The sequence below is a fragment of the Salvelinus alpinus genome, chromosome 9 (genome assembly GCF_045679555.1).
Source record: "Salvelinus alpinus chromosome 9, SLU_Salpinus.1, whole genome shotgun sequence".
NCBI lineage: Eukaryota > Metazoa > Chordata > Actinopteri > Salmoniformes > Salmonidae > Salvelinus > Salvelinus alpinus.
The window spans coordinates 38,849,854-38,864,006 of NC_092094.1; the positions used below are offsets into that span (position 1 = coordinate 38,849,854).

Below are 14,153 nucleotides of genomic sequence, written 5' to 3' on the forward strand. Positions count from 1 at the left end.
TGATGAGTCCAAATTTGAGATTTTTGGTTCCAACTGCCATGTCTTTTTGAGGCGCAGAGTAGGTAAACGGATGATCTCCGCATGTGTGGTTGCCACCATGAAGCATGGAGGAGGAGGTGTGATGGTGTGGAGGTGCTTTGCTGGTGACACTGTCTGATTTATTTAGAATTCAAGACACACAACCAGCATGGCTACCGCAGCAATACGCCATCCCATCTGTTTTGCGCTTAGTGGGACTATCATTTGTTTTTCAACCGGACAATGACCCAACACACCTCCAGGCTGTGCAAGGGCGATTTTACCATGAAAGAGAGTGATGGAGTGCTGCATCAGATGACCTGGCCTCCACAAATCACCTGACCTCAACCCAATTGAGATGGTTTGGGATGAGTTGGACCGCAGACTGAAGGAAAAGCAGCCAACAAGTGCTCAGCATGTGGTACCTCCTTCAAGACTGTAGGAAAAGCATTCCAGGTGAAGCTGGTTGAGAGAGTGCCAAGAGTGTGCAAAGCTGTCATCAAAGCAAAGGCTGGCTACTTTGAAGAATCTAAAATATATTGTGATTAACAATTTTTTGGTTACTACATGTTTCCATATGTGTTATTTCATAGTTTTGATGTTTTCACTATTATTCTACAATGTAGAAAATAGTACAAAAAGAAAAACCCTTAAATGAGTAGGTGTATCAAAACTTTTGACTGGTACTGTAGTTCGCCCAATTTCAGTTTGTGACAAAACAACCAAGTATAGTGTAGAGAATCATTGTACCATTTAAACTGCTGTGAAATATATTTTCCATAACAAAAATGTTTGTATTTTCAGTGGATTGAAGCTGGTGTACAAAACCGAAAGTAAAAGACGCAAAAACAAAATGTAAGAACGGGAAGCATAGAAATAGAGCACATAGAACAGATCTACCTTTCTTCTTAGACTTGATTTCTATGTGAATGACAGATCTATACGTCACATTTCTATGTGAATTTGGTCGGGTCACCCAAAACGTTACATAATGTAGCTTTAAATACTACTCAAGGTAATGGATTGATTGAATTGAAAGGGGGTAACGACCCGAGTCCCCTGGCCCCAAAATAACTCAGTGTTTGTGGATGTAGCCCACCCTGTGTTTATCTTACCTGCAGTGTAGTGTATTCATTTCAGTGTGTGTATGATGTCTTACCTGCGGGGCAGTGGTTGGTGCGGTGGTCAGTCAGCTTCGCCAGACACTCAAAGTCCTGCTGGCAGTTGTCGCAGGTGAAGATGGACTCATCGTCCAGGTCATCATCCCCAATGTGGTCGTCATGGCTGGTGACACTGTGGTCCCCATCCTCTAGTGCTGCACGCCGCTCCTTCCTCGCCGCCTCGCGGTCCAACGCAGCAGGGACATCTGGTACAAAAACACAGAGAGAGGGAAACTGAGTACCAGCATGTGACTCATACAGCCGGAACTACTGATCTACTGGAGATTGGTCAGAGGTAATAGATTATTTTTTGATTGAGTCCATTTGTACCAGCAATTGAACGGGACAAGCACTATTTCAAGTCCATCTCATACTAAAGATGTCCCTGGTCACATGACCTGTGTGTGCTCTCTAATGGAGGGTCTATGTGAGGTGGCATTAGAGGGTGTATAAGGACTCAGGACTCTGGAGGGAGACGACTCATGCCAGCCTGTGTGCCCACACTGCCACTCATGGCATGCAGAGAGAAGGACCAGTGGAAAAATCGGCCTCCACAATCCTCCCTCCACCATTGTGGCTCCATTTTCACACCTTATTATCACATTAAACGCTCTGTTCCAAAAGGACTGCACTGGAGACTGAGGAGGGAGGGAGGGAAAGGGACAGAGAGAAAGAAAGAAAGAGAGAGAGATGGGGAATGTCAGTGCAGAAGAGGAGGGCGGTAAAGGGAAAGAGAGAGGGAGAGGGAGTGGGGGTGGTTTTGCTGGCTGGCTCCCTAAGGCTCCACATCCTGTCTAATCATGGTGGACTTGTGCAATCAGAGGAGAGCAGGAGGAGGCCATTCCTGCACTCCACAGCTTTGATTTGGCAGTGCCCAGCGGTCTGCCCGCCCGCCATTCTGCTGCTGGTAATGGGCTCTGGCCCATGACCCCAGCCCCACAGCACAACTTAGGTTTTAGGTAGGTAGGTTGGTAGGGAGAGAGAGAGCGTGTCTGGGCTGGATCAGGGAGATAGAGACTGGGCGTGGAGGTGCTCTAATTCCACACTCGTCCTCTCGGGGAGAGATGCGGAGGGTGGATGGTGGGATGAATGGATGGAGGGATGAATGGAGCATTTAGGGGGGAAAGGAGTGGGAGGGAGGGTTATGGCCATCTGTCCAGTGGTGAGAGCACCGTCTGGACAGGGAGGAGAGTGGCCCCTAACTGATGCTACACGGACACAGTCCTACACTGCAGTCACAAAGACACAGGCACCTTTACACATCTAGACATGAACATACCCACATATTCTTTGATATGCGCCTTAAACAATCTTTCATCCATGACAGAGGAAATGCATATTAGCAGTCAAACACATGCACACACATGAATGCACAATCAAACTAACATTAATACATGCATGTGTACACACACACACACACACACACAGTCATTCCCCCAGGTGCCCTCACGCCAGAGGTATGGGTACTGCCAACTCCAGTACATGCCAGCACAACCGGCTACCATGACAACAAGGGAGGAGCCAGATGGGACCTTGCTCTTCCCCTCTCCACCTCTCCTCCTCCTCTTTTCCCCCTCTCTCCTTCCCTCTTCTCCACAGGGCTCAGGGAGATGGATGGGGCTCGGCAGGAGGAAGAGGAGAGGATGAGAGTGCCTGGTACGGTTGGGAGGGTGTTTGGTGTGTGTGTGTGGGGGGGCGCCCCATGCCATCCAGCAACCACTCCTCAGCCCCCCACCACCCCCACTCTGCAGCAGCCCCCCTCCCCTCCAGTAAGCCTTTCAAATCTCTGATGGAGGAGGTGGTCTCAGGAGGGGGGTCCGGAGCACACTTCATTTAGAGGCCTTCTACACAGTGCTGCTGCCTCCGTCATTAGGCCTCCCTGGATGTGCCTGCTACTGGGGAAGATTGATACGGTGGTGGTGCGCACCCCAGCTGTACCCACTGCAGCTCCAGCAGTGGCCCTGATGAACAACGAGCACAGTATTTATCTGGAAGGAGGAGATGAGAGGATAATGGTCCTGATTGGCGGAGATTTGTTTTTCGGGAGAGGTGACGGATACTAGTCAACGTAAACAAAGTGAGCTGGCTTCTCTACCTGGTGTAGACCACACCACTGTAATAGGACTCACAATGGATAGGAGGGGGTTTACAGCTAAACACTACTTCACAGTTGCAAAGTCTAACACTGGCACCATATCTAAGATAAAGTCCATTAGTTGAATGTTATCATCCACACAGCCCTCACAGGCAAAGACAAAATACACTACAATATTACCCAACCAGACGCACACACACCTAGATGTGCCGTAATGTGTGCTGAGGTCATTACTAATAAGGCTCTGCAGAGTCGTTTGAGACGCGCAGAGTGTTTTCAAACATAATTCAATTTGAGGGGAGGAAACCGAAATGAAATGAGGGCTTACGTTGGAAGTGGTGTCCAAGGAGACTAATGATTTCTAAATGGCCATTCAGATGAACAAGGCCTCTTTATGCCCCCAGATATATTCTGAGAGACCATATTTGTCATCCAGACAGCCTGCTTTCTGCCTACCTGTCTGCTAGGTTGGAGAGCTAAAGATGCACAGTGCTCTGTCAATGGTTAATGCAATGACAGCCCTGCTAGTGGCCAGTTTTCCTCTGCGAATAGTAAACAATAATGTTCCTAGATATCATGTAGCAAACACAAACGACATGTCTGTGTGAGGTCAATAAGGTCGTAGGTCAAACACCTTTCTCTGTTAGGCAGGCATGGCAGTTGCCAGCGGGTATTCTGACAAGATAGTTGTGGAGATAATGATTGATGCGTTTCATCTTAAAATACGTGCCGTTTAAACTCAATGCTCCTGACCACTGTCTGCATAAAACAACAATACCTACCCAACAACAAATTTTAGCCTCACAAAGACCGTTTTAACAAAGACAGTTTTAACTGACCCCATTACATTATCCTATACCCCCTCTCCTCCTCTACTTTTGCTTTCATATGTTTGTTTTATCACTCATTTAATAGTCCACTCCTGGCTGCCCCCCTCCCCGGTCTCCCATCCAGAGTAGGGACACTTAATGAGGGCCTGGGGCTTCCAGGGGTGGGGGAGTGTTGGGGACACAGGCAGGGTCTGCATGTCGTGCAGCAGCAATCCCAGCAGCACACGTCATGTCTCCCTGTGCCAGCTGGAGCTCCTGTCCCCCACTCTGCGGAGAGCCATTATCTCTGAGTCACAGACCGTCACCACGCCAAGAGGCCGACCAAAACACACACTTATACACACATTTACACAAACACATAGTAAACACACACACACACACACACACACAGTCAGATAAAATTAACTCACATACACAAACACGCACCAGGCTCGCGTTCAAATACTATTTCAAATATCTCAATTACTTTCACATACATTGGAGGTAAGTATTCAGATACTATTTATTTGAAAAGACAAGTAGTTAAATGTAAAATGTATTTGGAAATAAACTTGGAAAGTATTTAAAATACTCAAATACACTCCCATGCAGTTAACCTAGGTATTTGAAAATACTATTTGAAATAAGTATTTAAAAATACTGTCAAATACAATTTGGCAGACTATTCACATACTTATTTTGGGCTGAGTATTTGACAACAACACTGGTGTTAGTGGCGTATGACAACAGACAAATAGTAATAGGAGCCCAGAGGGGGAGGGGCTTAGCCAGTCAGAACCAATCACGGGCCCGAAAATAAATACCAGATACACATGTATTTTAACCCAGGTCTGGGGCGCACCCAGACACACATTGTGAACTTGAAGAAACAGGTAGGACAAATCTAAGAATTCAGAGAGAAAATGTACAATCTCCATATATCCTCCCCAAAAATCACCTGGGACAGATGATGGGGTGAAGGTAAGAAAGAGAAGAAGAGGGGGAAAGTGGAGAAACACTTGGAGAAGAGGTGTACATTTGAGAAGAGACCAGTGGAGTTAACAGGGTGAGAACATGGTCCTACAGTAATGATAGGACGGTCATCTTAACCCTTCCCCTTAACATCTACAACTGGACTGGCACTTCCTGGTTGTAGAGGGGAAAGGAATCACTGCATACCAGCAGGTTGTGCTCAAAGTAATACCCTTACAATATACTGTAATAATCAGTAGTTGTTTTTATTTCAATTCGCTTTAATGCTATGGAGATACAGTATGCTAAGAGTAATCATTCGCTCGTTGGCAAGTGTACTTTCAGATTTTATTAAACTAATTATTTCCTCATGAATAAGGTCACACTTTTCATATCTGCTGATTAAGCCTCATAGATAGTGTGTGTGTGTGTGTGTATGTTTATGAGAGGGAGGAGGGTGTCTAATGTTTGTAGATAATGCCCCTCTCCCGCTCTTGCTCCCTCTCAGAGGAAAGGCAAACAGACATGTTTGTGTGGGGTAATTAGATGAAGAGAAGTGAATTAACAGAATCCACAGAGCAGTGGTGTTGCCGAGGAGAGCCCCGCCTTGCTGGGACCCGCTAATTACCGCTCGTTAGGTTGATATGTTTTTGTCCTCCTGTTTTAACGGTGCAAAGCTCCAACGTGAGATTTGGAAATAATTAGGAGCTGGGCGATGTGGGCTTAATGGACACCGTCAGGCATGCGACGGGGGAGACATGACAAGACAAAGGCAACAGCAAAGACAGAGAGTCTCTCTTTCTCCCTCCCTCACTGCACCACCAGAGTACAGCGATCGCCATCTTAGAGGTACAAGGAGGGGGATGGATCTGTGAGCAGGTAAAGAGATCTACTCTCACCTCTTATAATCAGCTTAACAAATATTATTTGACTTGGAATAAACACCAGCTGAACTGAAATACTAGTCAAATGTCTGGGAATGTTCAGCTATGCTCCCTCCCCTCCACTCAAAATGCTCAGAACCAAAAACTACATTAAGTGCCTATTGAGTTTTGACATTTAAAGTGAAGCTTGTTACGATCCCCCTGGCTAGTTCCAGTCCCAATGTCCTGACCTCTGGAGGCAGAGCAGTTTCCTATTACTCATACAGTGGGCACGCAACGGAAGTGAGACTTGATCGTACTGTACACAGAGGGAGAATACAGGCATACCACAAACGGAATACAGACACTTTAATGGAGTCCTCAAAGAGAGTGAGTGAGTGAGTGAGTGAGTGAGTGAGTGAGTGAGTGAGAGAGTGAGAGAGATAAACTGTATGAGCGGTTTGAGCACAGAGTCAGGACTAGGTGTTGGAGCAGTGCTGTGAGCCAGGACGGAGGCCTGTTTGGGACACACTTGCGCTAAGAGAGGCGTAAATCTGCAGGACACCCGGCCCTGGGTCGCCCAAACACGGCCCAGTACACCACTCCACCGCCATCACTATCCAGCCTGCATGAGGGAAAAGAAAAATACGAGCTCCAAGTTCCACAAAACCAGTGTTTTTATAACAAGCAACAAGAGTACAAGGCTGCCTTTCAACTCTCCACAGCACACAAACATTCAAACCAACCGACGGCAGCCAAGTGAAGTATAACATGGATGGACTGCAAATAGCTCTAGCGGAGTATGTTTGAGAAGGGATTCAGAAGGAATGCTCCACTTTACTGAGAACATGAGTCAGGTACAGCACATAGACAGTAAGAAAAACAGGCCTGGTGAGGGACATACAGTTGAAGTCGGAAGTTTACATACACCTTAGCCAAATACATTTAAACTCAGTTTTTCACAATTCCTGACATTTAATCCTAGTAAAAATTCCCCGTCTTAGGTAAGTTAGGATCACCACTTTATTTTAAGAATGTGAAATGTCAGAATAATAGTAGAGAGAATTATATATTTCTGCTTTTATTTCTTTCATCACATTCCCAGTGGGTCAGAAGTTTACATTACACTCAATTAGTATTTGGTAGCATTGCCTTTAAATTGTTTAACTTAGGTCAAACGTTTAGGGTAGCCTTCCACAAGCTTCCCACAATAAGTTGGGTGAATTTTGGCCCATTCCTCCTGACAGAGCTGGTGTAACTGAGTCAGGTTTGTAGTCCTTGCTCACACACGCTTTCAGTTCTGCCCACACATTTTCTATAGAATTGAGGTCAGGGCTTTATGATGGCCACTCCAATACATTGACTTTGTTGTCCTTAAGCCATTTTGCCACAACTTTGGAAGTATGCTTGGGGTCAATGTCCATTTGGAAGACCCCTTTGCGACCAAGCTTCAACTTCCTGACTGATGTCTTGAGATGTTGCTTCAATATATCCACATAATTTTCCTCCCTCATGATGCCATCTATTTTGTGAAGTGCACCAGTCCCTCCTGCAGCAAAGCACCCCCACAACATGATGCTGCCACCCCCGTGCTTCACGGTTGGGATGGTGTTCTTCGGCTTGCAAGCCTCCCCCTTTTTCCTCCAAACATAACGATGGTCATTATGGCCAAACAGTTATATTTTTGTTCCATCAGACCAGAGGACATTTCTCCAAAAAGTACGATCTTTGTCCATATGTGCAGTTGCAAACCATAGTCTGGCTTTTTTATGGCGGTTTTGGAGCAGTGGCTTCTTCCTTGCTGAGCGGCCTCTCAGGTTATGTCGATATAGGACACGTTTTACTGTGGATATAGATACTTTTGTACCCGTTTCCTCCTGCATCTTCACAAGGTCCTTTGCTGTTGTTCTGGGATTGATTTGCACTTTTCGCACCAAAAGTACGTTCATCTTTAGTAGACAGAACTAGTCTCCTTCCTGAGCGGTATGACGGCTGCGTGGTCCCATGGTGTTTATACTTGCGTACTATTATTTTGACAGATGAGCGTGGTACCTTCAGGCGTTTGGAAATTGCTCCCAAGGATGAACCAGACATGTGGAGGTCTACATTTATGGCTTCTTGGCTGAAGTCTATGTAAACTTCCGACTTCAACTGTACCATTGTATTCACTATGCCTGGTAAATGTCTCAAAAAGAAGGTCAAAACTATTTATTGAGCGAAAAAAACATGTGTGGAATATTCTGAATGACCAAGGCATGTGGCTCTTACTGTTCAGGAAAAAATGTAACACCTTGTGCCCTTAAAATAGCCACCTCTAATCACTATGGGAGGTTCACTGGGTTTACAGTGTGAGAAAAGGTTATTTACCATTTGTACAATGTTGTATGAATCTGTGATCCTCTAGGCTTCACGTCCGCTGTCAGGTGCGTCCAGTATGGGTACTAACAAAAGGTCTGGGGTCTGGGACACACAGACACAGGCTGAGCAGGTGCAGCCGGACGCAGCCGCATCGCCCCCCGTCTCTCTGGGGAGCCCTCTCCTTCTCCCAGTAAACAGGGGGACCTATTTAAAGCAGGCCTCTCTCCACAGCTCCCCTGTCCTCTGCCGACTGTTTTTTCAAAATACAGGGCTCCCCCCAGGGAGCCAGAAGAAGCACTGTGTACCAGGCTCAGTGTGTCTCTCCCCCAACCCCCACCCCCCCAGAGAGGCAGAGAGGCAGGGAGGCAGGGGAGCGCAGCACCCAACACCAGCCACTCCACCCAGAGAGGCAGGGAGGCAGGGGAGCGCAGCACCCAACACCAGCCCCTCCACCCAGAGAGGCAGGGAGGCAGAGGAGCGTAGCACCCAACACCAGCCCCTCCACCCAGAGAGGCAGGGAGGCAGGGGAGCGCAGCACCCAACACCAGCCCCTCCACCCAGAGAGGCTGATGAAAACCAAAAGGAGTGTCATGGAAGGGAGCGAATTAAATCACACACAAACAGCCTGACAGCTGCTTACCAATGCCATCACCTGTTCCAGCCCGTGGCTTCACACACACACACGCTAGCACACACCTCCTCCTCGCACATTAAAACTGTTTTCCTGTCGTTGCCTTGGGGAAATTAAAAAATATATTATGGACCTCCAGAGGTTTATATAGGGAGATGGAGAGAGAGAAGAAAAAAAGGAAGAGGGAGACAAATGAGAGAACGAGAGAGAGAGAGACACGTGTCCTCTTTTTCAAACTGTCATCTAGTCTACATCATCAAGATGTCCATACATTAGTTAGCGAGGACAGAAAGGAGGGCCATCTTCCTGTGTTTCAGTCTGCCCCTTGTAATATCTTCTTCTCCTCCTCCTCTTTCTCCTCCCTTCAAAGGGGAAAATAAAACCAGTACATTCTTTCCCCCGGACGGCTGGCGCACACTCAGGTTGGAGCCCGGAGGGGACTGAAAGCGTGCACAGCCACGAGACTGACTGACATCTCACTTTGCAGAGAGAGAGACAGTGGAGTGATCCAACACACACTGTTAAAGGGACATCCTGGAATCAAAACAACACACACACACACTATAACCCAACAAATACACAGACATAACACACAAACGCACAAAACCTTCAAACTATCGTGGAAACATCATCCAAATTACAGTACACGTGATTTTTTAAACTAATTGAATCCCTAACTGTTGGATTGGATGTCTGATATGTTTTCAATAACAATAGTCTTTCTAGAAACTTTCTTCTTCTAAAAATGGGTGCATGTGTTGTGATGCTTATGCCTTTGATGCCTGTAGTGTTAGCTTAGCATCTCATTTAGCATCTCTGTCTGCTGCACTGTCTTCACACCATTCTGTTCCTATGGCGAGAACACCATTCTGTTCCTATGTCGAGAACACCATTCTGTTTCTATAGCGAGAACACCATGCTGTTCCTATGGCGAGAACACTATTCTGTTCCTATGGCGAGAACACTATTCTGTTCCTATGGCGAGAACACCATACTGTTCCTATGGCGAGAACACCATACTATTCCTATGGCGAGAACACCATACTGTTCTCCTATAGCGAGAACACCATACTGTTCTCCTATAGCGAGAACACCATACTGTTCTCCTATAGCGAGAACACCATACTGTTCTCCTATAGCGAGAACACCATACTGTTCTCCTATAGCGAGAACACCATACTGTTCTCCTATAGCGAGAACACCATACTGTTCAGTAGTGAGGTCACAGACAACACCCACAGCCCAATGGTGTAATGGCAGGGCCGGGAGGGAAAAAAGCCCTTCTCATTGGTGTCGCTGATGCAACGGCCAGCCAATGGCTACGGGAGGAAATGAATGAAATAATCTAATTCAGCTCCATTACAGCCCCTTATCGGCCCTTTGCTCAGGGATATGAGACTACTTTTTCCACCATGAATCACAGTCCACATGGACAGGGTGCAGTGTGTGTGTCTGCATTGATTGTGTATGTAAGAGGTCATGGAGAAACCATCACCTCGGAAAATTCTGCCTGTAGCATAGCGTGTATATAGCCAAGTTATCGCTACTCATTGTGTATTTATTATTACCTGTTATTATTATTTTTCTATTATTTCTGCATGTTTTTCTCTCTGCACTGTTGGGAAGGGCCTGTAAGCATTTCATTGTTAGTCCACACCTGTTGTTTATGAAGTATGTGACAAATACAATTTGATTTGAGCATGTGTTGTGTGCTTAACCCTGGTGTTCTCTATCAGACAGTGAAGCAGGAGGGTCTTTCCAACAGGAAGCCAGCAAAACAAGGCTGAACTTCACAGCTCTGGTGGCACTTATTAAAACATCACCACAGACTGCCTCTCCTCCTCCTTCCACAGAAATGACAAACATCTGTACTACTCTCCAAAAACTCCCCCCCCCACCCCTCTCGCTTGTCTTCTCCATGCTTTCCACCCTCTCCCTCTCTTGGTCTACAGTGTCAGACCTGGCTCATTTTCTGTCTTTTCTCTTTTCCGTTTCTCCCCCTCTGGGCCAGGGAGGGATGTGTTGTTTTTCTGTCTCAGGGAGGCTGGGGTGGAGGGTGGGATGTGGAAAGGAGGGGGTAGGCAGGCACCTCCTGTGGGACAGACCGAAGGGGCCCTCTGAGGTCCTTGGGGGTGGGGGGGGGCACGTCCCTCAACCACCCTCCCCCCTCACCCGCTGCTCTTTCCAAACTCAACACACATTTTCCAGAGAAGGGAAGGAAAAATATTTGAATTTAATACCAGCAAAAGCCTGCCAGTGTCCTTGTCGACATCATCTCTCAGGGAATAAAGGGAAGGAAGGTTTTTTAGATTTTTAAATAAGAAATGGCGGGCAGCCCCCCTGAGCCTGAACACAGGAGCACAAACAAACACAAGAGAGAGAATGATAGAGAGAGATTGTGAGTGTGTAGGGAAGAGGTGAAGAGAAGCAGCAGGGAGGAAGAGAGCAGAGCACGTGAGAGCACTGGGACTCCCCTTCCTGCTGTATCTCACACATAAAGCACTTTCCAGCCACCCAGGACCTCAGTCAGCACCCCCCCCCCCCCCCCCCAACCAGAAGCCCCTGCCTCATCACACCCTCGGGGCCTCACTTTCCAATTCCCCCTCCCAGAAGAACCGACAGAGTGAGGGAGGGAGAGAAGGAGGGCAGAGAGAGAGAGCACTGTTTAGATAAAGAACATCCAGCTCTCTTATCTCTCTCTGCTGTAAAATAACAGAATAAATATTCTCCTTCTTCATAATGTTGGGCTGACTCAAAGACTAGAGGCCAACATGCCACCATAATCAGTCAGTCACCATCCTCATACCGTGTTCTGTAAAAATGGGTCCATTTAGCTGCTGCATCATCTCCAGGTACAGCCATACCAATGACTCCATGGGTGTGACTGTGGGTCTGCACTGCATGTAAAGAACATTGAAGTGGGTGCCATGCTTTAATCAAATGGAATCCTTAACAAATGATCTTGATTGCATTCACCATGACGCTATTTGGGCCCATCAGGAACCCATCCCACTGCTGTGCTATAGGCCCTATGTGAATAGCTGGATAAAGCAGGCTGGGAGGGAGGACAGGGAGGGTGATTCAGTGCAGCTACTTTACCACAAAACCTCAAACAGGATGTGAGACTGCTGGAGCCCCAGAGTCCTGTCTGCTCTCACATGCAGGCCTGGACATCAGCGTCCTGTGCAAAGCTCTCTGTCCCTCACGCCATATCTCCCTCTCTCATCCCCCTCTCCCTCGGAGCAGAACATTCTGGGCCATGTGGAATTGATATTAAAGATTCTGATTCAGTGGGTAGTCTGGCGGTGGACCTGGAATGTGACATATAGAATGGAATCTGTGTCGCAGATCTGACAGCTGCCTGGCAGGCTGCACACTTCCGAATAACAAAGCGGATACCTGTTTGGACGGACGATGAATCCCAGTTCCTTGCAAACTCCGACGACTCGCCCTCTTCTACCGCTAGAGAGAGGGGGAGAGAGAGAAGAAGGAGAGAAAGACAAAAGAGAGGGATGCTTAGAAATACATACAGAATCTGTAGGACTACATCATTTTGTTGGTTTATCTTAATCTACATGACAGTGCCTTAAAAATACAAAAGGTAGATCTCAAAACAAGTGTTCAATCATTCATTAGCTGGGTGGTTGGGTGGGAGAAAACATCAAAGGTCCCCTGTCTGTCACCCTGAGTGACTGGGAATGTGCTCTCCTGGTTTTGATGTCCTAATTTCAGAGGTGTGAGATATGTAACAACAGCAACCAGATCAGAACAGGAAGGTGTGATGAAGGTTTTCCTGGGCACTGCAGAGGAAGGAAGCACCGCTGGCACACAAACAGGAAATGGCAGTAGTCAGGACACAATGAGGACCCCCCCCCCCCCCTCCTTCCCCTCAACCCCATGGCCCAGGGTATGGGCCAACAACAGTCTAGTAGAAGCCACGAAAACAAACTGTCAAAACTGTTTTCTTTATTAGCGAGAGGAGGTGGTAAGAAAGTCCCAGAGCTAGTACGTAGACACTGAGTTTTTTTGTTAATGTGTGAATTCCCCACCTAAATTTAAATAAAGTTCAGGAAAAATAAAAAGCTTATTCCACACCATAATACTAACAGACCCATTCCAGAAATAACACTCCTCTTAATGGTCTGAGTGTGCAGACTGGACCATGCAGTGGCCAGTCCATTTTCCCATCATGCTCTCGGCCTGTCCAGGCAAAACTCAGCAGGGTGGTCAGAGTGGACTCCTCACCAGACCAGTAACACTGTGTTTCATATTCCCCAACAAAGCCAAGAAGAATGTTGAAGAATGTTTTCCATTCTTCAACCATCCCATGTTCATTTCATGAGTGCGATCCAGACATCCAGAGCTGGGACCAGTGTGTCGGCCAGACTCCAAGAGGACTGGCCTTGTTGCTGATGGCCTAGAGCTAAAACCCAGCAGGCTCCCAAGCCCCTGGATGACTAGGGTCAACTCTGGTCCTGCACCATAACATCTCTCTCCATCTCTCACTATTCCTCTCTATTTCTCTTTCTCTTCCCTGAGCTAGCCAGGACTCTGTCGAGAGAGAGAGAGTCTGAGCTGCCAAATGGCAGCGCTTCAGCTTGAGCAGTGTCTCTCAGTAGTACCTTTTCACCATTCATAGAGTATTCCCATAGTACAGAAGACTCAGAGTTACCTCTCTCTGGGTGTTTCTGAGGAGAGATCACTCTTCATGCGTGTTTGGGGGAAACTGTGGGCTGGATCTGGACCAAGGTCCCATTAGGACTGTAGTAGGTACGGGCCCAGACTGCTCTTAGATCCTCCTAGAGGACATTTACTGAACTCCAGGTGTTGTCTGCAGCCTATGGCTCATACACCAGGTGCTCGGGAGGGATTCAAGGCACTATTTGGACTGTCATATACAGGAATTATACTATTTGGGGAAAAAATACAATTTGTCACGCCCAATGAGGCATTTTCTTAGGAACGAGGACACAGTCTAAACCCCACTGTGTCATAACACATGCTAGATCCAATACAAACAGCGGCCAAAGTCTACAGTCAGTTGATCTTCTTTAAATAGGTCTAGCCTGCAGTGGACCTGTTCATTCCTAAAAGACACTGCTTTCCCAGCAGAGGAGGAAAAGCACTAAATTACACCCAATCAGGGCTCTACTCATCCTCCATTTAGCGCTTCATTAGAGGGGGAATATTAAAGTGTAGTCAGGCAGAGAGGAGAGCAGAGCAGGGTAGAGGTGGTTCTTTCTACAA

General features: G+C 47.1%; 1 protein-coding gene and 1 long non-coding RNA gene across 7 annotated transcripts in view; both read right to left on the reverse strand.

Annotated features, from left to right (window-relative positions):
• LOC139530103 (uncharacterized) overlaps nt 1-14,153 on the reverse strand; it is a 428,447-nt gene that overhangs the window by 153,884 nt on the left and 260,410 nt on the right. The gene's annotated exons all lie outside the window — the stretch shown is intronic.
• The window catches only part of LOC139584793 (zinc finger protein 423-like), a 142,265-nt gene that overhangs the window by 103,290 nt on the left and 24,822 nt on the right, over nt 1-14,153 (reverse strand). For all 6 annotated transcript variants that reach the window (XM_071417014.1, XM_071417013.1, XM_071417012.1 and 3 more), the window contains exons 2-3: nt 12,306-12,368; nt 1,178-1,384 (exon numbers count right to left, since the gene is read on the reverse strand). In XM_071417014.1, coding sequence (XP_071273115.1) covers nt 1,178-1,384; nt 12,306-12,368 — 270 coding nt within the window. The remainder of the gene's footprint in view (nt 1-1,177; nt 1,385-12,305; nt 12,369-14,153) is intronic.